This window comes from Schistocerca serialis, chromosome 2 (assembly GCF_023864345.2).
Source record: "Schistocerca serialis cubense isolate TAMUIC-IGC-003099 chromosome 2, iqSchSeri2.2, whole genome shotgun sequence".
NCBI classification, from domain to species: Eukaryota; Metazoa; Arthropoda; class Insecta; order Orthoptera; family Acrididae; genus Schistocerca; species Schistocerca serialis.
The window spans coordinates 913,050,163-913,074,514 of record NC_064639.1 but is presented as its reverse complement, the minus strand read 5'-3'; the positions used below and the strand labels follow the sequence as shown (position 1 = coordinate 913,074,514).

General features: G+C 44.9%; 1 protein-coding gene across 1 annotated transcript in view; it reads left to right on the top strand.

Annotated features, from left to right (window-relative positions):
• LOC126458276 (juvenile hormone acid O-methyltransferase-like) overlaps positions 1 to 24,352 on the top strand; it is a 79,885-nt gene that overhangs the window by 25,159 nt on the left and 30,374 nt on the right. Inside the window, exons 3-4 of the mRNA XM_050095208.1 lie at positions 10,226 to 10,384; positions 15,821 to 16,041. Coding sequence (XP_049951165.1) covers positions 10,232 to 10,384; positions 15,821 to 16,041 — 374 coding nt within the window. The 5' untranslated portion in view covers positions 10,226 to 10,231. The remainder of the gene's footprint in view (positions 1 to 10,225; positions 10,385 to 15,820; positions 16,042 to 24,352) is intronic.

Sequence of the window (24,352 nt, the reverse complement as noted above, 5' to 3'; positions counted from 1 at the left end):
ACCTAAATCAGAAAGGCCGAACTCGAGTTTGAACCGTCAGTCTCCTGAATGGGCGTCCAGTGTGCTAACCACTTTGCCACCTCACTCGGTTGCCGCAACGTATTTTCCCCCATAGCACATGTAAACAAACACGTAACTCAGGCATCGTTATTCTGTTTACCTCTACACTAAAAGTCCATTAGTCTGTAGTCTGCTTTTGTAATTATCTGCTACGGAGCTGGGGTGTCGAACCCGAGACTCAAGTTGGCAGAGCTGAAGCTGGGACCCACCACTCCGTATTTTGTCAGGAGGCCGAGCAAGTTCAAGAGCGTTCAAATGGTTCAAATGGCTCTGAGCACTATGGGACTTAATATCTGAGGTCATCAGCCCCTAGAACTTAGAACTACTTAAACCTAACTAACCTAAGGACATCACACACATCCATGCCCGAGGCAGAATTCGAACCTGCGACCGTAGTGGTCGCGCGGTTCCAGAAAGAAGCACCCAGAACCGCTCAGCCATTGCGGCCGGCCAACAGCGTCGAGAGGCAGTGTAGAGTGATTCAGCGGTATTCGGTAACATCCGTTTATTCAACTAATTTACAGTACTCTATGGGTGAAGCGTAATGTCAGCGTGGCAACGCGAGCTGTCCCACGGGTCCAGCTGGCTCAGCGAACTCCTGATATGCCGACGTCGCTGCTGCCATCATCAAGGTCACCCGCCGATGGAAGTCTGTCGTGCTCTGCCAGTCGCCGCCCGCCGGGGCGTTGCGACTGGCGCCGCTCCACTGCCCGCGATTCTGGACACTGCTACAGTCCCTGGACCTTGCCGCCCTCAGCCCTGTTTGGCCTGCTCTGTCCGACCATGGGACGAAGGTGGGTGTACTGGGCACCTGTGGCCCTCGGGCTGCTGCTGCTCCCAGGGCAGAACCGGACTCGAACCTGCACCCTCCTGGACGCTGTGCCGCAACTTGCCGCTAGTGGTGCTTGCCGGATGGCAACACTCGCATCCGTCTCTGGCGCTGCTACCGTTCCGTCCTGCCCCGGTGTTGTGTCCCCAGAGGCGGAATATAGCCCCATCAAGTACATAGAAACAAAGTACAAGTCTATGCAGAAGACTTATAACATTGCTGCCAGACTGGCCCCTAAAAGTGTAGACCAGCACAGGTCCGTCCCGATGCTCGACTGACCTGGCACACCCTGTCCCAAGCTAAAATTGCCCATCTGTTTATCTTGGTTTCTCCCTCGCTTCTGACGTAGTGTCAGAGAGATACAGAAACTATGGCAGGGATAAATTCCCACACGTCAGCCATTTACAAATCGCCACTCTTGGCTCTGGCCTAGTGCCCCACCTCATACACTGCAATAACTTAAAGCAACTCTGCAGTTTCCTGCCTCGTTGTTGCTCCACTCAAAACAAATCGTGCGTGCAATACCGCCGTCGCAGCTCCGCGTCCGCGAGTGCCATGTTTACCTTGCCTGGCCCGCTGGCTGTCGTCTGTTACCACACTCTGCCAGCGGCCCCAGATTTCATCGCCAAACTGCGCCTTCACAGAATTTTGATAAAATTTCACTTTCCCTCGAATAGGACTGACAGTAGCGCAGCATATCAAGACAAATTTCTCGTGAAGCTACTCGGATTTCTCTATGTTTACGACAGTCGAAATATTGCTATGGTTGTATATATAAAGTGTCGTCAGCGTGTTAGAGAAGCGATGGGGCTATACACGTATCCTGCTAAGCCATCACGATCATGCTGTACAATTAAGTTTAAAAAACTTTGCAGACAGTAAATGTGAAGAATAAAATGCCCCAGCGAAGAACAATGGCAACTTACTAGAGAAAAGCCAACTAACATTGTAGCAGCAATAACATACAGTCCACATACGCAAAATATCATCCATGAATAACATAACTCTGGGTTTCTTTCTGGGCAGAAAACTAAAAAAAGGGATCTAAAAGGAAACAAGTTTGTCGAAAAGAAGAAACTCCATGTGTCATGGAACATCACTTCCACACACGTTAAGCCATCGAAGTCCTCTTCCAAGGTTTCTCCCGAGTATATATTTCCATTAAAAACTTGAGTGTCGTAGTTCGGCAGTTATAAACGTTGAAAATTATTTTGCTACCTCTGAAATTTCGCAGTTATGTTCCCTATAAGTTAGCGAAAGTTGCATATCAATATATTGACTCGTTAGGTTCTGGATACGAGGGCATGCTGAAAAGTTATGCCTCCAAATTTTTTATGTGAAAACCCTTAAAGCTTGCGTGTATTCCGTCAGCTTCTTCCATTGTCTCAGACTTTGGTGTTTTTTTTATGTCGCGCATTTTGTTGAGCTGTAAGTGTTTCACGCGTCAGTATCTCCAAGCAGGAAAGTTCGTGATGGCGCATCTGCGTGGGTAGTAAGGTTCGGCATTAAATTTCTTTATAAATAACTGTTTAGCTATGGTTAACATTGCGAGACGCAGTTAGTGATGATATTAACATACTGGTCCATGTTCAGAGTTCTCTTAACGAGTGAGCCCAATTACTGTACTGACTCTCGTCTGTTTCGAGTCGTAATTTTCGTTTACGAGTCAGTGCCAAAATATCGTGTTATAAGAGTTGTGTGCTGAGCAGTTTGGCTTGTGAACGATAAAAGCGAGGTTATGAGGGACTATTCTTTATATGAAAAAATCTAAAACAAAATGTAGGAACAAGCAATGATGCATTGATAGTAGGGTTTATTAATCAGGAAAACAGAATTCATTGTGGAAGTTCTTGCCAAACGTCATGTCGTAAATTCTATGTGCTTTTGAGAATTGAAAGAATGGGAGGAGTGTCGACCAAACATTTCAGATCAAATGCATTTATTTGCTCGAGAAAATATATTCCTGCAAATTCATCAAACAATATGAAGAATGCAGTAAATAGCGCTTTTTTGTTTTATCCTTTTTCTTGTTATGTGCCAAATGACAACGAAAATAATTTTTCTCGTCAAATAATTGTTACTTTTTCACTGCTGAAATAATTTTCATTAACCCTTGTTTATCTGTCTGTTTTTTATTTATGCATAGTGTGGGATTTTTATTTTCAAAATGTTAATACCTATTTGCCTTTCAGATATTTCGTCTCTCTAGTAGAAAAAATACAAGAATCTTGTGTAACGTTTCTGTGTCTGACGAAAACAAAGCAAACAATACAATAAAGACTGAGAAGATACAAAAGGACAACATGCATTTGTATAATATGAGTGAGTTCAACCAAAATAGTTAACATTCGATATTAGCAGATGTCGCCAGAGTCCCTCATTTCTCTGCACACACAGTGTGCAGAGTACTGAGAAATTTAGAACTCCACACTCAACACAATCTACAGACGACATAGACACACTCATGTCGTTGTCGCTGATTTACATACAGGCACAAAACGCGCATTTACACATACCTGTCACATTAAGTACTGTACAGCTGTTAACTACTGTACATATTTTATTTTCAGAAAAAAGAATTAACATGTATTATTTGTAAAGAATGTCTGTAGTCCCATCATAACGTTAGTGAGAAACGTATGAAAATCCCTGCATTAGCTCCTGACTTTACCCTTCATATTCATACAAAAAATGTAGTGGGGTATATATATATATATATATATATATATATATATATGCAGCAATAATGGACATATGTATGTATTCAAGTCTGGAATCTCCTCCCAAACGCATGGATCTATTTCAACCAAATATGACACACAAGCAGCAAACTTCATGATTATCAACACTGTGTGGTTTATAACCTATAATCTCCTAGTTCCAGTAGAAGTGGAGATACGGGCAGAAACGTCTTTCTTCAGCGCCTGCCACGTAGACATACCCGTATGACACTTGTGTGGAAAGGTATCGGCCTTCATTGTCGACCTGCTTTGCAAGGCAGCTTACGTGTCAGCTGTGGCACTACGTTGTGTTGCGCCACATAAAGTAGTGTAATTCTGATGTTGCCATCCCATAAATATGACTAACTTCGTTGGCAACCACGTTGTCCACTTCCTCTTCATCACTACAATGTCTATCCTCTTTATGTATCATTTCCACAACAGCACAGTTAGTCACTTCATATCGGCCATCTTGGTTCAACCACATTTGCACCTAATTTTCATCTGTATTTTCACACCCAGAAAGATGTCGACGAGTTCTAACAATTGTTCACATCCATTGAAAAATTATTATATATATGTATATATATAGAGTCCATGGTTTATCAACAGGTATTGCAGCTTTCTTATTCAAATGTGTATAGTCACTCATACCAGACAGATAGCGCTCGTCACATGTTTCATATAATGACCAGTGTCCTCAGAAAACGATGTTTGTTTACCGATTTTTTGGCTGTATTTTGCTATTATGAATGGGCTTAGAGACCAATCGAGAAAACGCCACACAGCCACCATACGAACACAGTCGGGACAGTATGGCTTCAAAGATAAATTTTTGAGGACATCCTGGAATTCTATTAGCCTTTAGGCTAAAAAACAGCCAGATCGAGTGTCCTCTAGCTCCTGACACATCTTGGAATATTTGTTCGCCACAACGTCATTTCCCGCATTGCCCACTCTCATATGCCTGCCTGCACCATGATTTCTGTCTGGGGCACAGCCATGCAGCGGCACAGCTTGGAGTACTGTTTACTCTTCGTATTTTGCTGCCTTGTTGATATACATCGTTGAAGTGAATATCCTGCAAAACTAATTTCAGAGCACTTTATCGAATGTCCACAAAAAACATTTTATTTTCTAGGAGAGACATTCCGATTTCTTTTGTCAGTGCTGGGCATCACACGAAACACTTGATGAATAGTATTTTGATTTTAGCTTAACTATACCTACACACTGCAAAAAAGAAATGGGAGATATTTGACAAAATATGTTCGGCTAGCGACCTAATGCACTGGGAATGCTGTGATTTTATTATTAAAGAACTCAGTGGCGGTGAAGTTTTCCCTGCAGCTTAACCCCATATGCATTTGACACATATATCACACACACCTCTTCCTTCCCCCCTCTCTGCCGGCCGGTGTGGCCAAGCGGTTAAAGGCGTACAGTCTGGAACCGCGTGGCCGCTACGGTCGCAGGTTCGAATCCTGCCTCGGGCATGGATGTGTGTGATGTCCTCAGGCTAGTTAGGTTTAAGTAGTTCTCAGTTCTAGGGGACTGATGACCTTAGAAGTTAAGGCCCATAGTGCTCAGAGCCATTTGAACCATTTTCTTCCCCCCTCTCTATGTCCACCTACTGCTCCCACGTCTCTCCATCCACTTTGTTATCCCATCTCTATCTATCTCCATCTCTTCCCTCCCTTTGTCATATCCTCCTCCCCCTCTCTTTGTATATTTGCTCTTTCCCCTCTTCCTTTTCCACCTTCCCACTACCTCATTACCCATTCCACCTGCCTCCTACATCACCCCCTCCTATTTCCTCTCTGTGTCTATCTCTCTTGTCCCCTATCTCGACCATCTCTTCTTCCCCCTTCTCTCTGTCTTTGTCCTCCACTTTTCTCACAACGTCCATCTGCTCCTCCTTACTCTCTGTGTCCATCTCCTCCTCCAGCCTCTCTGTATCCATCTCCTCCTCCCCCTCTTTCTTTCCATCCCCCTCTCTGTGCCTCTTATCACTCTATTCAACACCTCCTGCCCCTTCTCTCTCTGTACATCCTCTTTCTGTCCATCCCTGACTTCCAACAGCCACGCCCACCTACAAATGTAGCCCCTGAAAAGCAGATCGATAAAGCAGCCTGATTCTCGTCCCACAACATGCATGTTGTGCAGGCTGCCATGCAAAGCAGGTCGATAAAGCAATGAAGTGGACTGATACTACTCCAAGAAAACATCCTACATATTTGAGGCTGGGAAGTCGTTACTTGTGCATAACATGTAAGATACCCTGCAGAGCATGTCGATACTACTCCTACACAGCATAACAAATTACGCAGGGCAACCTTTTGCCTGTATCCCTGCTCCTATTGGAACTAGGAGGTTATAAGCGCCACAGTACTGATAGTCATGAAGATTGCTGTTTGTGTGCCAAATTTGGTTGAAACAAACTGATGTCTTTTGGAGGAGATTCTGCACATACATACATGTTACTTTATATACTGGGTGGTTATAATTAAACTTTCCCCATTTGACGCATTACGTGGACCAAACTTGGTAGCATTAATATTGAGGACATGGGGAAGCGAAATAATTCAGAATTAGTTTAATTTAAACACTTTTAATGTGCTGCTACACTACATCATACCGTTACACACTGTAGCATTACTGATAGAAAAGGGTTAGAAAATATGGCGCCTATCAGTGTCCAAAACAGTCTGAAAGCGCAGGATTGCATTCTGCACAGCAGAACGAAGCACGTCCATAGGTATACTGGATACCTCTCTTGATATGCTGCACTTCAGATCAGCACATGTGTGAATGTCCCCTGGTAAGCCCTGTCCTCCAGGCAGCCGCACAGCCAGAAATCACAGGGATTGACATCAAGTGGTCGTGCTCGCTAAGTATTTGGAAACTATCGGCTGATAATTCGATCGTTTCCAAACGTGTTTCGGAGAAGCAGGTGAACTTCAAGAGCGATGTGCTGTAGGGCCCCATCTTGCATGGAAAGTGTTGAGTTCAAATGGTTCAAATGGCTCTGAGCACTATGGGACTTAACATCTGAGGTCATCAGTCCCCTAGAACTTAGAACTACTTAAACCTAACTAACCTAAGGACATCACACACATCCATGCCCGAGGCAGAATTCGAACCTGCGACCGTAGCAGTCGCGCGGTTCCGGACTGCAGCGCCTAGAATCGCGTGGCCACCGCGGTCGGCTTCTGTTGAGTTCAATGCGTCGCTCTGCTGTAGTGCAGGTATTAAATGCTGGCAAAGTATATTGCTGTAACGCTGGCCAGTCACACTGCACGTCTGTTGTCCCTGAGCACCACCTCATCAAAATCGATTGGACCAATGATGAACGCAGCCGTGAAGCCACGCCATACTGTGACATGTTCACCATACAGAGGAACTTCATGCACAGTGGCTAGAGGTGAAGATCCTCACACTCGGAAATTCTGTGTGGTCACCTCACCCATCAGAGGAAAGTAAGCTTCGTCTGTCAATAGGATTGTACAGGGCAATCCCTCGTCAACTTCAGTTCTTACGAGAAAGTCGATAGCGAAGTCAACAGATCGGTGTGCGTCCTGTGGTGCAAGCTGCTGTACGATATGGATCTTGTACGGATACCATTTGAGAATGGTTTGAAACACCTTCCGTACAGTGGACCACGGGATATTCAACTGTCGTGACACAGCACGCCCATTGCCTGACGATCAGGAATTGCGCGCTGCGTTGTCTGCCATAGCAACAGTGATTTCATCAACCGCCTGTGGTGCAATCGTCGTCGGCCTCTTCCCAGAGCGACGGCCAGTTCTCCACTTGTTTCGAACTTCTTCATCCCGCTCTGCACAGCAGGTGGAGAAAGAGGACCCTTCCGTAATCCTTCCAGTCGGCGATATTCTCGAAGTGTAGCTGGAGCATTACTGTTGTTTTGATAATAGAACTCAACCCATAATGCCATGTTCCTTTTGTCCAAGCTCAACAAGTGCACTGCGATCGGTCAGATGTGTGAGACTATGAATCACACTAGTTCCACTTGTCACAACTGACAAAGGAATGTTGACAGCTTTGCAAACTGGAGCAGAGACCATCCTTTCATATTCCATATATGCATATGCTCAGCGGGTGATTGGTCTGGAAGTCGGATTGGTGTACATCTTTGACAGCACACTGGGTAGTGCGAGGTGTGTATTTCACAGGGTTTATAGATTTGACCATCTGCTGACGGGTATGCGGTTTAAAAAAAAAGTTCGCCTCGATAGCTGAGTGGTCAGCGCAGCAGACTGCCATGCCGAGAGGTCCGGACTCGATTCCCGGCTGGGTCGGAGATTTTCTGCGCTCAGTGGCTGGGTATTGTGTTGTCTTCATCATCATCATATCATCCCCATCGACACGCAAGTCACCGAAGTGGCGTCAACTAAAAAGGCTTCCATCAGGTGATCGGTCTACCCGACGGGAGGCCCTCGCCATACGACATTTCCATTTTTTAATAAAAAAGCTAAACAGCGAGATACAGCTTTGAGATGGGCGCACATTCCACTGCAGAGCGAAAAATTCATTCTGGAAACAATTCTCCGGTATGTGACTAAGCCACATGTCCACAACATCATTTCTTCCAGGAGCGCTAGTCAGCATAACTTCCGTGAAGTTTGGAAGGTGGTACTGGAGGAAGTGAATCTGTGAGGGTGAGTCGTGTGTCGTGCTTGGATAGCTCAGTTGGTAGAGTACTTACCCATTATTGAAGTTCCCCCTCCCCAAATGATCCTCTCTGAATATCAAAGTTTTTCTTCGTGACTCTAACTACATAACTGTATACTGAGTGCGGATTACTAGCGCTATATATACACTCCTGGAAATGGAAAAAAGAACACATTGACACCGGTGTGTCAGACCCACCATACTTGCTCCGGACACTGCGAGAGGGCTGTACAAGCAATGATCACACGCACGGCACAGCGGACACACCAGCAACCGCGGTGTTGGCCGTCGAATGGCGCTAGCTGCGCAGCATTTGTGCACCGCCGCCGTCAGTGTCAGCCAGTTTGCCGTGGCATACGGAGCTCCATCGCAGTCTTTAACACTGGTAGCATGCCGCGACAGCGTGGACGTGAACCGTATGTGCAGTTGACGGACTTTGAGCGAGGGCGTATAGTGGGCATGCGGGAGGCCGGGTGGACGTACCGCCGAATTGCTCAACACGTGGGGCGTGAGGTCTCCACAGTACATCGATGTTGTCGCCAGTGGTCGGCGGAAGGTGCACGTGCCCGTCGACCTGGGACCGGACCGCAGCGACGCACGGATGCACGCCAAGACCGTAGGATCCTACGCAGTGCCGTAGGGGACCGCACCGCCACTTCCCAGCAAATTAGGGACACTGTTGCTCCTGGGGTATCGGCGAGGACCATTCGCAAACGTCTCCATGAAGCTGGGCTACGGTCCCGCACACCGTTAGGCCGTCTTCCGCTCACGCCCCAACATCGTGCAGCCCGCCTCCAGTGGTGTCGCGACAGGCGTGAATGGAGGGACGAATGGAGACGTGTCGTCTTCAGCGATGAGAGTCGCTTCTGCCTTGGTGCCAATGATGGTCGTATGCGTGTTTGGCGCCGTGCAGGTGAGCGCCACAATCAGGACTGCATACGACCGAGGCACACAGGGCCAACACCCGGCATCATGGTGTGGGGAGCGATCTCCTACACTGGCCGTACACCACTGGTGATCGTCGAGGGGACACTGAATAGTGCACGGTACATCCAAACCGTCATCGAACCCATCGTTCTACCATTCCTAGACCGGCAAGGGAACTTGCTGTTCCAACAGGACAATGCACGACCGCATGTATCCCGTGCCACCCAACGTGCTCTAGAAGGTGTAAGTCAACTACCCTGGCCAGCAAGATCTCCGGATCTGTCCCCCATTGAGCACGTTGGGACTGGATGAAGCGTCGTCTCACGCGGTCTGCACGTCCAGCACGAACGCTGGTCCAACTGAGGCGCCAGGTGGAAATGACATGGCAAGCCGTTCCACAGGACTACATCCAGCATCTCTACGATCGTCTCCATGGGAGAATAGCAGGCTGCATTGCTGCGAAAGGTGGATACACACTGTACTAGTGCCGACATTGTGCATGCTCTGTTGACTGTGTCTATGTGCCTGTGGTTCTGTCAGTGTGATCATGTGATGTATCTGACCCCAGGAATGTGTCAATAAAGTTTCCCCTTCCTGGGACAATGAATTCACGGTGTTCTTATTTCAATTTCCAGGAGTGTATATAAAAAAAAAAACAACAGTAACGCAGCTTTCATGGGCTATGCTCGTTCTCTCGTGTTCTCTCCCCTGTAAACACTTGTTCAGAGATGCAGACGAACGGTAGTGAGCAATGGCGAATTGTCTGCGAATACTAGTTCGCCTCCATACGCTCAGGTGTAAACCGAGCTTGCACTGTTAATCTGCGATGAAGAGGTTAGCACAGGAGAAGATGTAGTGGATGACTGTATCAATGTCTCGCAGTCCTCTCCCGCCCACCCCCATTCCAATAAAAGGTACCACCTGTTCCCATTAAGTAGAAACACCTAGGTGTAGCGTAGCGGAACGGGTGTGTTTACGTTGAGTAGCGGTGTTGCAGGTGGAGATGGAGGACCCGGGGCTGTACGCGCGACACGGCGCCAAGGTGTTCGAGACGGCGGGCGCCTTCCTGGACGAGCTGTGGCCGCGACTCACCTGGCCGGACCCGCCGCTGCCAGCCCTCGACGTCGGCTGCGGCACCGGCGAGGTCAGCCGGCAGGTAACTCAGCCGCCGTGGCGTTAGAAAGCTTTTTCTTCTTGGTTGGCTCTACAGTCCTTGAAGAACCTTGGCCCCCTGTATCACCTCCTCCATTCTTTTCTGTCCATCGCCTTCCTTCTCCAATTTCTTATTCCCATTGCCTTTAGATCTTCTTCAATATCGTCCAGCCACCTTTTCTTGGGTCTGCCTCTTCTCCTTCTCCCGTCAGGTTTTCCCATGAAAATTTCTTGACAGTCCGAGTTTCTGGCATTCTCTGTACATTTCTTGCCCATCTTTTTCTTCCCTGCTTAATTTTAACAACAATATCTATCTGTCCAAAAAGTGTTTGTAATTCTACGTTTGTCCTTACTCTCCAGCCATCTTCCTCTCTCATTGCTCCAAAAATCCTTCTCAGTATCTTTAATTCCCATCTCAATAACCAGTTCTCCTCCTTTAATGCCTTATGATGCATATATTACTATAGGTCTTAATATGGTCGAGTATATTGATTCCTACTAACATTCCTGGAATTAAATACGTTCTGCAAGGCAAAATAGCAACGATTTCCACTTGGTATCAATGGTTCAAATGGCTCTGAGCACTATGGGACTTAACTTCTGAGGTCATCAGTCCCCTAGAACTTAGAACTACTTAAACCTAACTAACCTAAGGACATCACACACATCCATGCCCGAGGCAGGATTCGAACCTGCGACCGTAGCGGTCGCGCGGTTCCAGACTGTAGCGCCTAGAACCGCTCGGCCACCCCGGCCGGCTACTTGGTATCCTTTCTTGAATTTCTACTGCTACTTTATTGTCCTCCGTTATTACAGAACGTAAATATGAGGTAGGCATGCCGCTCGTTTATCTCTGGTTGTTTCTTCATGTTTCCACTTCACAGTTACATCTCCAACTTTCGACCCGGGCAGCTTTAGACGCGTTGTAATGTCCGTGATGGATCTATTACTCGATGACATCAAATGATTAGTTCACGTTCGAATCACTGAGCTGTCCTAACGGAACCGCTCTGCCGTTAGTTCTTCTGTACTCACAACACTATACCCCCCGCTTAGGTTTATGCTAGAGTGTACCATTCTCCTGATGTCTAGTGGTCAATGCAGCATTACATAGAATTGCCCGGATAATTTTCATCAGATACTGAATATATTTTGCGCCACAGCTAAATTTATGATACTCTCCACAAAGGTGATTAACAAGTCACTCTCAAGTCATTTTGAATGACAGCAATTGCATAATATTTCACAATATTTATTTAATCAATCGGTTTTCGATTGTTGTGCAGTCATCAGGTACAAAGATGACCGTGAATTTTATAGATTTTAAACTAGGTAATCCAAAGAGTCTCATAGTTGACTGCGAAAGAAGACAGTTAATAACGTTACATATAACACTAAAGTGAGAAGAATTACTTCGATAAAAATGTGAAGAATATAACTGACACAGAAAATATGTACAATAAGACTGACAAACGATTGACTTTTGTTAATGAACATCACAGGAGATACCGAAAGTGGTCGCCGTTGAAGTCGTCGCAGCGCCGTGTTCGGTTTATCAAACCGTGAGACACGCGTAGTAGCTCTGTCTTAGGGATAGCAGCAATAGTGTTCTGCCGTAGCTGTTGCAGTGTGTGTGAGTATTATTTGAGTACATCTGACCCTTCAGGTTCACCCCCAGATAAAAATCATAAGGACATAGACCAGGCGATCGAGGTGGCTAGGAGATATCTCTGCCTCTGCCGACTTCCTCCTGCTCACCGAACATCTCATGCAGTCGTGACAGGGTTATCAAGATAGTATGTCCAATTGCTCCGTCTCGCTGAAAATATCCGTACATTCGTTCATCTTCTGTGAGTTGATCCAGATATGGATTGCACAGTTTCTGGACATAGCAGTCATCACTAACGATTACCTGAAACAAACGTTTAAGATGTAGATACTAGGCATATCGCAAAAAACACCTATCTTCAGATTTTATAACGGCTCTTCGACGTATGGACGTGGAGTTTCTGATGCGTAATGTAGCATGTTCTCTGACCTCATCTACGCCAACAGGCTGAACCAGGCCTCATCTGAAAAAATGAGGGACTGAGAATCCTAAAACGTGATTACACTTGACTCAGACATGTAATAGCAACCGACTGGGGCATCGAAATCGAGGTTTCCAGCGGTTTCTGTGATGGGCAGTTCTCCTGCTCATTGACATCAGTGACTTTATTTTTCCTATCCTGTACAAACTATTTAGCTTAGATAACTGTGTGTGATAAATTCCACGCAAAATTAAACAAACAATATCAAGCTATGGTTTTACTCTTGCCTTGGTAGACTTCATACTGAGTAGAAAAGGAAAAACAAGAGTTCTGTATTCTTCCTTGCCCTGCGTTCGACACACACCTCAAATAAATATACACAAGTCCAGATTCAGGAAAAGTCGCTCCGAATGTAGAGAGGAAACTTAAATCTTACGTGTACAACATTACGGAACACATTTTATACAATTATAAGGACACCAAATCAGCTTTAGAATATACAAAATCACTTGTAACTGCGCGAATTCTGCAAAGGCCAGCTTAGCAGGGCAATATCCAACTACATGACGGAACACCAAAGAAGTTGGAGACTTAATGAAGACCACAGTTACAATGTGCAGCATGAAGTCATATATATATATATATATATATATATATATATATATATATATATATATATAAGAAAAGAAGATGAACCGTCATGAGATAATGGGAATGAATAAACATATTTCAGTTTCGCAAACGTGGTACTGAATGATTAGAGAGAGTTCTCTTACTCACCACATTTAACTGCAGATGCTGCAAACAACTCCAACCAAACTACTTTTTCAGTTTCCCTATCATTCTACTACATATAATTGCTGTTGTTTCACTTACCAGGCTACTTTCATCATTTATCTCACTTTTAATGTAATACTTATCTGAAACAGTACTATCTTTTACAGTCTGAACTTCGTAACAAGTGACCAAAGATTACTGGATTTTCATCAGTTTGCTTTTTCGTCTCTGAACAGTTGTTGGAATTTGTTATCTAAACCATTAATTAAGTCATGTATTTGATTTGAACTAAATTGTTTTTACTCAACTATTTTTATAGAAATAATTTTTCTTACTTTATTGTTGTATTCTACGTTAATATCTGTCGTTTGAGTCTCTGAACGCACCTAGTTTACAATCTTTGATATGAAAAATTCGCGGTCACAAATATCTTAGTGCCCGATGACGGCCTAACAGCCGGAAATCAGTTACTTAAAAAAATATTGTAGAAGGTTAGACATGGCTATTTGTTTTCATTCATAACGTATGACATATTTTACCATGAGCCAAAGGAAGCCAATGAACCCTAACTCTGAAGTGTTTCACTTCAAACAGTTAACATAGTACCATCACACATTAACATAAAAACAGTAGTGTGTGTATTGTTTGAATGATAATCTGATGCTTATTTCTCTGGCTGTTAGTCGTTACAGGCGAATGGAACACTGGGAGGCAGATATTACGTAGAGGAAATTACTGTATCTCATTGCCCAATGATGAGCAGCCAGTGTGGCTTTCATGCAATGTGCATGAGCCAGACATGTATCTGGGTGCTTGGTGATGGTTTGTTGTCGCTTCTCCCCCTCAGAGTCGACCTCTTTTTCTGATTACACTGATCTACTGAAAGCCGCATTTTTCAGTTGTGCAGGAACAGTATACACCGTTTCTGGAAGACAATTCGTCCCTTGATATCAGACTTTCTGTGCCAACCATACTTCTCATATAATAATTGTTTTTGTAAATCCCAATCTGTTTCGTGCTTCTGGCAAAATGACAGCTGTCGCATTAAGCCTTTCCAAAGGAAACAGCAAAAAGCTTTGTCGATATGCAAAGGAATATAAGAAACAAGTGACATAAGAGTAAAGAAAATAATCATACCAAAAAATGGTTCCTTCCTAATCAGGAACAAAAACATCGCTTCATTTGGACCTGCAGTAGTCGGACGACATCGCGGGTCTCCATTTGCCTTGATGACGCCTTTTCCACTTGAGAAATGTCCTACTGGAACCGTTCTTCTTGTTCGTCTCTAAAAACGTCAAGGTTATCAGGGAGCAGTCCTAATGATCATTCCAGAAATGCAATTCAAGTGACATGTTAGAGCCCATTAGTTGGTATGATCTCAGTAATTCTTGGGCAATATATTGTTGTAGTTCTCTGCCCTGTGGCTGCCTTCCAAAGTTCTTGCAGACACTCCTGAAAGGCAGTCATGCCTTTTTTTCAGTGTCACTAACAAATCGAGGAAGTGTTATTCAGACATTAAATCAATAACTTTGCGGGCCTACAAAATTCTCTCCTTTAATTTTTGATTTACTGATCCTCGAAAACGTCTATTGCAAGTACATGAATACACTTGAAGCTTTGTCCACGTATTTCACAAGGACTTTAACAAGACAATATTTAACGTGCAGTAGATCTAGAAACACATTTTTGGAGTTAATAAAGAGGACGTTCACTATATTCTTCTGCCCAGCTGGGAGTTCATTACGAGGAGGTAAGTTTTTTTTCTAATAGCGTTTTTTTCTGTGTCTTCTGTCCCAGCCGTGCTTTGTGTACCGAAACTCAACGCCGAGAAGAATTGCAGTTACCTAGTTATCTCTTCATACACTCTCATACTTGATAAGTGTGAGTAGCACTTTAAAATTCTCGTGTTTGTTCTTCAAATTAACAGCATATGGAATGAGAAGAAACTTGTTCCCTTTGTGGAGAAATGCTTCTTTCAAATTAACTTTGCTGAAATCTATGAAAGAATGACTAAGAGTATCCATAACATACTCGACATCTTTTGCTAGATCTAGATTTATCAACTGGGAGTAATGTTCGGTAATTCTTTGCACATATTTCGATTATTTTTCCATAATTGAATATGTAGATGATAGGAAGCCGCAGAATAATAAGTCTTCAAGGATTTCGATAAAGGCTGGCGTATCACAAGAGAAATCCAGCCCGACAACCAAAACCTGGATCATTCAGCACCCACGAATTAGAAGGGAAAACCAGTCAATTTCTCAGACCTACACTGTTAATCTCTTGTGGTATTATCGCTTACATTCACAGGCAAAGCAAATGAACGAGCTTCCGGAAGAAGTCAAAGTGCCTCTCATTCGGTGTAGCAATAAAAAATTCCACACTAGGAGTCTATTCCTGTCTCTTCCCCGCACTGGAATCCAACAAAACTAGCCCCAGGCGTTTCTTTACGTTTCATTGCCGAATTCATAGCATTTGTAGTAACTTCCTTTGCGTTTTGGTTACACCCTCTTTTGCGATGTCCAGAAACACACGCTGACCAAAAAACTTTCTCGTACGGGCACAATAGAATAAATTTTTATTCGCTGATATGTGTCTCATAATCCGTAAACTCCCGTTTCTCGCGGCAGGTGATAGCGGCACGGCTTCCCAGAGGCGTGAGACTCATCGCGACGGACGTGAGCCCGGCCATGCTGAAGCACGCCGACAAGCACAACGCACTCCCAGGCGTCATACAGTATGACGTGTACGACGCGGCATCTCGCCACTTGGAGCAGACTCGGGCGTGGGAACATGCACCTTACGGAAAAATATTCACTGTGTACTCCATGCACTGGATACCAGACAACAGGTGAGCCAGTCTCATGTCATCTTCAGTCAATGAGATGTGTCATTTTATCTACACTCATGAGCATCTCAGAGGTAAATGTTGTGTTGCACAGAGAGAGAGAGAGAGAGAGAGAGAGAGAGAGAGAGAAAGAAAGAGAGAGAGAGAGCGTTCCCGTTGCCAGGAGCTGGTTCCACTGGGGGAGGGGTGAGAGGGTTATATGGATATCGGTCATAATGTCCCAACCCCAAGAGGCAAAAGTACATCACTAACCCCTGATGTAAACAAATTATTGTGATAGTACTAAAACATTTTAACTATTTCATTTTTATTATTATTAAAATCTCAAGCAACGATGGAACTTTACACGTGGTTGTGATGGGATGATGACATGTTTGAGGGGAGATGGGGCGATACCCACTGAAAAACTCCGCCCACCTTAAATGAGCCCTGCATCCGCGCTTGCCTGCTGCCAGGCGGATGGATTAGTTCAACTAGATAGAGATGTCCACAGGTTTATGTTAGCCATCACAGTGTCAATCAGATCTAGGATGAGTGAGACGTGCAATGTTATAACATTTGATCGAGGCCATATCAAGGATGCACTGTAAACCGTCGTTTTCGAGTGCGAAATGTGTGGAAACACACCACAGGAGCAGGGGCGCTTTCATTCAAACCCTTTGTGCCACCTCCTGAGACTTTTTGTGTGAATTCTGAGCGGTGGTGTGTCTGAAAAGTTTTCCTCGACCATCCATAGGAAGACAGAATGATTTGAACTCGTATGAGTCCGGTTCTGACCTCCATCGCAGAGACTTCAGGAGAATGGATGAGATGTTGGTAAAGGGGAATGTGACGACCTTCCCATCGTGTGCCACATTCAAGGGTGGGGTTGGTCAAAATCGTGATGGAGTTTAGTGCCAATGTGACACCATTAATCCACATTACGCACCACATGAACTTCTGAGGTGCGACCTCTTTTCCGCAAGTGTCGACACTTTGCTTTGGGAAGACTGTAAGCATCCTCGAACCAAATTTCTATCTTCTGCGTCGTAATGGGAGAAAATGACGAGGTTTCAGAAACGTGACACTTTAATTGTGTCGCGTAGTGTATTTACAGTGACGAGGCTAAGACCACCCAAACAGCTCACCGACAAATATTGGATCTTTGGGAAACCCTTACGTCTGGTCGAACCCACGAATCTATCACCCAAAGGTGTATCTCCAGGAAGTTCAGCGCTCTACGTGCTGCTTGGCTGGAAGGGATCGTTGTTTCAGTAAAACGATGCCTTCATAAAGCACTCGGGCGAAGTAAGCTGGACGACGAGAGACTTCAAACTGTTATGAGCATCGAAGCTGGACTCAACTCGCTCGAGAGCTATCTCCCAGAGTGATAAGGAAGTGCTCACGTCAGCGCGCTTTCTAATAGTGGGGAGATTCGCTACTTTACTGAGAGGGAACGAGCTCTCAAAGTCAACTGAAAGAATTCAAGTGTCAGCAGAGACTAACAGAAGACTTATAGACTCGTTGGAGAAAATATTACTTACCGTTACCCAAGAGTTTTTATCAATTCAGAACGTAGCCGAAGATGCAAAATCAGAATCGGCAACATCGTTCTTCTCCAAGAAGATGTCTTGAGCCGACAATGTGGAAAAATTCAAGCGTAAAGGACTTACACGTCGTTGCACGGTGATTATCAGACTGCTATTTTCACTATTCCGGCGTGGAGAGAAATTACCAGACCAATCCAACTGGCTGTATCGTTCGAGGTCGTCCAGAAAGTGGAGATTGTCGTTGCGCATTAAGTAGAATTATATGTCGTAATATCTTCGTATGCCTCACTCTGTTTCTCTTTGCTGAAAATACTTACTTATCTACTTGGCGTTACAGCGGAAAGGGACACTTAGCTTTAGGCTTCGCTGCTTCTTACAGAATGTTAGCTACTGACTCGTGATCATCTGTCTCATATTTTGCGAAGTGAATTAAAACACTCTCACAGAACTCTGAATCTCGAGTTCTCGGAAACGCTTGAGGAACGCAGTGTACGAGAGCAAGACTTATCACACCTGTGTATGTACTGTAGGTTGGAGAGGTCCACCCTGTTAGACGTGAGGTCTAACGCACTGCTTTCCGGGCGGGACGGCACGCTGGTCCCCAGCACGAACCCACCCGGAGGATTAGTGTCGAGGTCCGGTGTGCCGACCAGCCTGTGGGTGGTTTTTAAGGCGGTTTTCCATCTGCCTCGGCGAATGCTATGTCGGCGATTTCTGGGTAAACACTTTCTCCTCGTACGCGTACACCATAATTGCTCTACCACGCAAACATTAGGGTTACACTCGTCTGGTATGAGACGTCCCCGGCAGGGGGGGGGGGGGGGGGGGGGGGGGGCGTGCCCATCGAGGACTGAAGAGAATCGTTCAACATGACAGAAGTGCAACCCTTCCGCAAATTGCTGCAGATTTCAATGCTGGGCCATCAATAAGTGTCAGCGTGCGAACCATTCAACGAAACATCATCGATAAGGGCTTTCGGTGCCGAAGGCCAACTCGTGTACCCTTGATGACTGCACATGAGAAAGTTTTACGCCTCGCCTGGGCCCGTCAATACCGACATTAGACTGTTGATGACTGGGAACATGGTGCTTGGTCGGACGAGTCTCGTTTCAAATTGTGTCAATCGGATGGACGTGTACTGGTATGGAGACGACCCCATGAATCCATGGGCTCTGTGTGTCAGCAGGGTCTGTTCAAGCTAGTGGAGGCTCTGTAATGGTGTGGGGCGAGTGGAGTTGAAGTGATGTGGGACCTCTGATGCGTCTAGATACGACTGTGACAGGTGACACGTACGTAAGCATCCTGTCTCATCACCTGCATCCATTCATGTCCACTCTGCATCTCGACGGACTTGAGCAATTCCAGCAGGACAATGCGACACACCTCACGCGTGCAGAATTCCTACAGAGTGGCTCCAGGAACACTCTTCTGAGTTTAAACAATTCCTCTGGCCACCAAACTCCCCAGGCACGAACTTTCTTGGGCATATCTCGGGTGCCTTGTAACGTGCTGTTCATAAGAGATCTCCACTCCTCTCGTACTCTTACGGATTTATGGCCAGCCCTGTAGGATTCACCGTGTCAATTCCCTCGAGCACTACTTCAGATATTACGGGAGTCCATGCCACGTCGTGTTGCGGCACTTCTGCATGCTCACGGGGGCCCTACGCGATACTAGGCAGGTGTACCATTTTCCCTGGCTGTTCAGTATAATACAAGGTCGAGAGGAAAAAGGTGATTGCATTTATTAATAGCGAAACCAGTCGACTGTTCTTGGCGACTTGTTTCGTAAGTATGGAACTGTGCAGCTTGCCAGACCACTGTTTTTACAAAGTATCTTACTTCTGACAATTGCGATTCCTGGCTGGCTGCCATATCAAGATCTTCCGATAGAATGTTGTTTATTAATAGCGCGGTTGATTGCGTTGCTACGTCAGCCAGATTTAACCTACGACAGCTATAGCTTTGGCGATGGCCCAGGGTGCAATGGTTTCTGACAAGCAGATAGTTAATCTCAGTTTAATTTTAGCTGGTATTTTAAAGTTCGTGTTCATTATGATCCCTTTTAGGGCAGTTAATTACAGAACCTTTCACTCACAAACAATTTCTTGCTTCTATCCTTTCACGAATATCCAAATATTCAATGTTAAATTCAAGTGGACGTAATGTTCAACGACCAAACACAACTATACAGTACACTTTAGCGTCGTAATGCGCTTTTAGTTTTAAATCAGCATTATCAGCTCGTTAAACTATTTCCTCAGTGAATATTTTTCTAAATTTCTTCATTTAGGTTATTTCAAAATATATCATTACAAAAACACATTTCTGTTATCTTCAGCCGGCCGAAGTGGCCGAGCGGTTCTAGGCGCTGCAGTCTGGAACCGCGCGACCGCTACGGTCGCAGGTTCGAATCTTGCCTCGGGCATGGATGTATGTGATGTCCTTAGGTTAGTTAGGTTTAAGTAGTTCTAAGTATAGGGGACTGATGACCTCAGAAGTTAAGTCCCATAGTGCTCAGAGCCTTTTGAACCATTTGTTATCTTCAACATATCGAACGTACTTACAGCACAGAACAACGTGCACATTACTGGATGCAAAAGCAATCGTGGCTAGATCAGAACTGGACATATTTCACCACGTGCAATATTTTCCTTTTTTTACATTGTTGTAAGAGCAAACACAACAGTGAAATGCACTATCAGGCATCTTATTCTTCTGCATGGCCGTCGACTCCGGAAAGATTACATTCACGACGCAAATTCCTCGTGCAGCGGTGGAAACCGCCGTCTCGCCTCCTACTTAGTCTATTGACTGTATAGCTCATGGAACAAAGAAACAAAAATATTTTGTAGTCTTTTCTCAATTTCATCTTCTACTAGTACATTTTCATTAACTAGCACTAATATAGAATGGGCTACAGTATTCCGTTTTTTTTCCCTGAGCGATGAACAACATATCTGCCTTTGACGCCGACTAGCAAATTTGGTGAAGCGAAAGAATACAACAACTCTTTCCTGAATGTTCTGCATTTCATTATTGTACTTCTCTTACCTACATTCATTCCGTCTGTATACTCGAATAGACATATGGTGTAATGCAATCGAGCCAGTGATACAGTAAGAATCTTATGATACCAGGAGGTATCGATATCTTGTGTTATATAAAAATGACTTTGGATAAATACATCTTCATAAAACCAATTATTTCATATTCTACATATTTTAATTAATATTGAAGCATTTTACTTAAAATTGTGTAAATTCATTTTATTAAGTTTTTTAAAGATGCACCAGCGATTAATATTGGCAGAGCTGTAAACTCTTCGGTTTACAAGTTAAATCTCTGTTGTTCGTTGTATACAGTCTTGGAGGGAGGTTAGCTGTAAATGGACATTTTTGGTAGCATGGTTTTGTAAATGATGGTGTGCTTCTGCAGAAGTGCTGAAGGCAGAAGTATTTTATGCTAATTTTTCAGAGTGCGAAATACTGCTGAATACAAACAGTTTAAAGTTCAGGAACTTTACTTCATTCAGTAAGTTTTAGAAGCCATCTGAATTTTGCAGTCCTTCCATCAGTTGGTTTTCTTCTTACTAGATCAGAGTATCGTGCCGTTACGGAAGACAATGAGACCGTCAACTAGAAAATCAGCTAAGTAATACTCTATAAATTCATATGCTTCGATGCATCTTACACCAAAACAATGCCTATCGCTTGTTTTGAAGTCGGGTCTTTTAATGTGTAACAGTGAAGTGCCGGATTACAATAGTTATTCCGCCTCTCAAATTTAGCAACGTCCTGGAGTTTTGTGGGGAATTAAATACCACCTTGTTCATAATACCCACTATTATTATCACCCTGTGCTGTTTACTTGTATACTGGGTGTTTATTGTACTTTATCTCGCAAGCTAAAAGTAACCACACAGAGTAATAACTGTCCTTATTTTAGATATTAATAATGCCCTCTTTTCCAGCTACATCATCTGGAAGACCCCTCTCACCCACGTTTTTGATCAAACACATGAATGCGGATGTCCAGATACAGGACGCTACTAAGGGTTTCCCCAGAATCTCTCTCCTGGAGAATCGAGCCAATATGTCATTTAGGGTAGATATCCCAAACCACACAGCAACTGAGGTGCCCCGCGATATCACGCCATTTTCACCCCAATATGTATAGTGGAATTTTAGGGAACTCCATCCTTCTGCAGATCGGTAAACTCGCAGCGTAGTGTAGCGTTAAACTTAGTGGCAGGATACCACAGGCCGTTTAAGATCTCGGGAAATTCCCTTTACAACATGGGTTGACACGCGCTTAAAGGAAAAAGATAGGGTAATGCTATCCGGGCCAATTATCGATGTGGGCAAACGATATCCTTTCCCTAATTGCACCTCGAAACACTGAGTACGGCAAAGCTGTGGGGCAAACAAACCTGATGGTCACTATCACAAACAGAATGGGCTGAGAGACTGCTACTGGCCGATAGATGATCGTCGTCAAAACTAAGTGACCGCATCCAGTTGTTGACGGTCCTTGCACAGGTAGCACTATTGCAGTGATGCTCCAGGTACTGATGATCATGCTGCTGAGGGTGTTGAGGTTGAAAGTCAAGGTGCAGTCACGATGGTCCGGGAGCTGGTGCTGGCGATGCCATCGGTAGAGTTGGTAGGCCGAAACTGTCAAGTATTTCTGAAAAAAAACAGGACAACGGCCTAGAACCCTCATGAGATAAAACTTTATACACTCAGACAGGGAAAGAGGGAGAGAGAGAGGGCGGTGGGGAGGTGGGACTGATGCATAAAAATTCATCCTCTGCTTGAACTGCCATTCCTGCTTACCCATTAATTATTAAGGCATCAACTTAGAACGGATACAAGAAAGACTACAAAAGCAATCATACAATGTATTTTAGAACGAACTATCTGCAGCCGTGAGCAGTGGGCTAACAGCCATGTATGGTCTAGTGATACCAGAGACTGGTCTGCTGGTTCAGTTACTCCTTCTGTACCAGCACTGCATCCATCTGTTAAAACCTATCTGCCCTTACCTGGTCGGCATTCGTTTTGACGCTGCGCTTCAAGGGGGCTAGAGTACCTAAGCTCTGCGTTGCCAAAAACAACTTGGGGTGACACTGTACACCAGCAAATAAGTGTCACACGAATCCGGTAAAAACGCACAATGTTGTCGCGGAACTGTGTCCTCGTATTAAGTTGCCGTCATTAGCAACAATGTAAACACAAAGATGAAAGTACCGTTCACCATAATTCGTGCAGCCTTCACTGTAGCCAATAATTTCTAGTCTCCCGTAAATTTGGCTGTCTATCGACCCCAGTCCGAAGCAAAGCATATTGTTGCCACGTGGGACCAGCAAGCAAGCAAGCAAGCAAAATGCCAGGATACTTCTGAAACTGCTTAAGCGCGCAATGTTCTCCAATACAATAAAAATAGCACCCACAGTCGCGACCGAAAGGCAATCTGCTATTATCCAACACAACACTGAGCAAGCTGACAGCCAGATATTGAGCGTAGATCCACTTCTCGGTACCAAGGTGAGATATGACGCCATAACATGACTTCAGCTTTGTTCATCTGATCTAAACTAGAACTTTGTAACCATTATCACAGTCAAAAGTGGAACTTGTGAACACCAGCTAAAGACTCTTCCTATGCGATTGTTCATATTTCGACTTTACAAAAGTCAGAAGTACCAAAAAGCTTATTGCGTCATTGAGTTTGAGCTGCCGTTAACTACAGATCCGTTCTCAGTCAGCCCTAGTCTCGATCTACCTAGAACAAGGACCGGCGACCCCAACTATTTAGCCAACTGTGACATCAGATATATCAATTTTCTGAAAATATAAAATTTTCATATTTTGATGCTCCACACATGTTCCTACTGCATAAGCTCATTCTGAAACCTGCTTATAATAATTTAGCGATCCCAGGATTAGCTGCAAAAAGTACACTCACTGTTATAAAAAGAGCTGCATCCAGAATGAGCCAATTGATGCACTGCATACCGCCTTCGTATGTTGCACGATACCAGCTGTGGCACCAATTTCATTTGCACGGTTCGTCACCTACTCATTGACCATGAGTGACCCGTGATGTCTCTTATAGGCTGATATAAGAGGGCCCCAAACGCCTGTGACAGCCAGTATGACAGTGGATAGCATAAATAAATATCAGCTGTATGTGCGCTGCAGTCAGGCGACACGTCTGATAGTATTCGTAAATTGCCCAGCTGAACGAGTTCTAGAGCGGCCGCACCGTGGCGTTGCGGGTGACTGGGTGCTCTTCTCGTCCTATTGCGCACCACGTCGGTGGTACAGAGGCTACCGCTGTCCATCATTGCCGACAATGGATACAGGAAGGCATGCTTGCATGACATGTAGGACCAGGACACGCAATACAAGCCGGGAGCACCGACAGTTTGTCCACCACACGCGATTAGATCTGAAGGCAATAATACGTTATATCTGGCGGGCTATCTGCCTACCATGCAACGTGCCGTAAGAGCTAGTACTATTGACAGGCGGGTGCATCACAAAGGCTTCACAGTACTCCGACTGTTATAACACACGTCGCTCACAAGCCTACCGTGTCGCCCCCGACGCGCCTGGTGTCAGCAACGATGAGCATGGTGCTCTGCAGACTGGCATCAAGTCCTTTTTAGTGGCTGGACTGTGCCAGGAGCTGCAGTGCAAAAGTCACAGTTTGTGGTCTCCTATCACACGTCCTGTCAGCCTGGTGCGATGCTGTGGGTAGCATTCTCCTGTGGTTCCA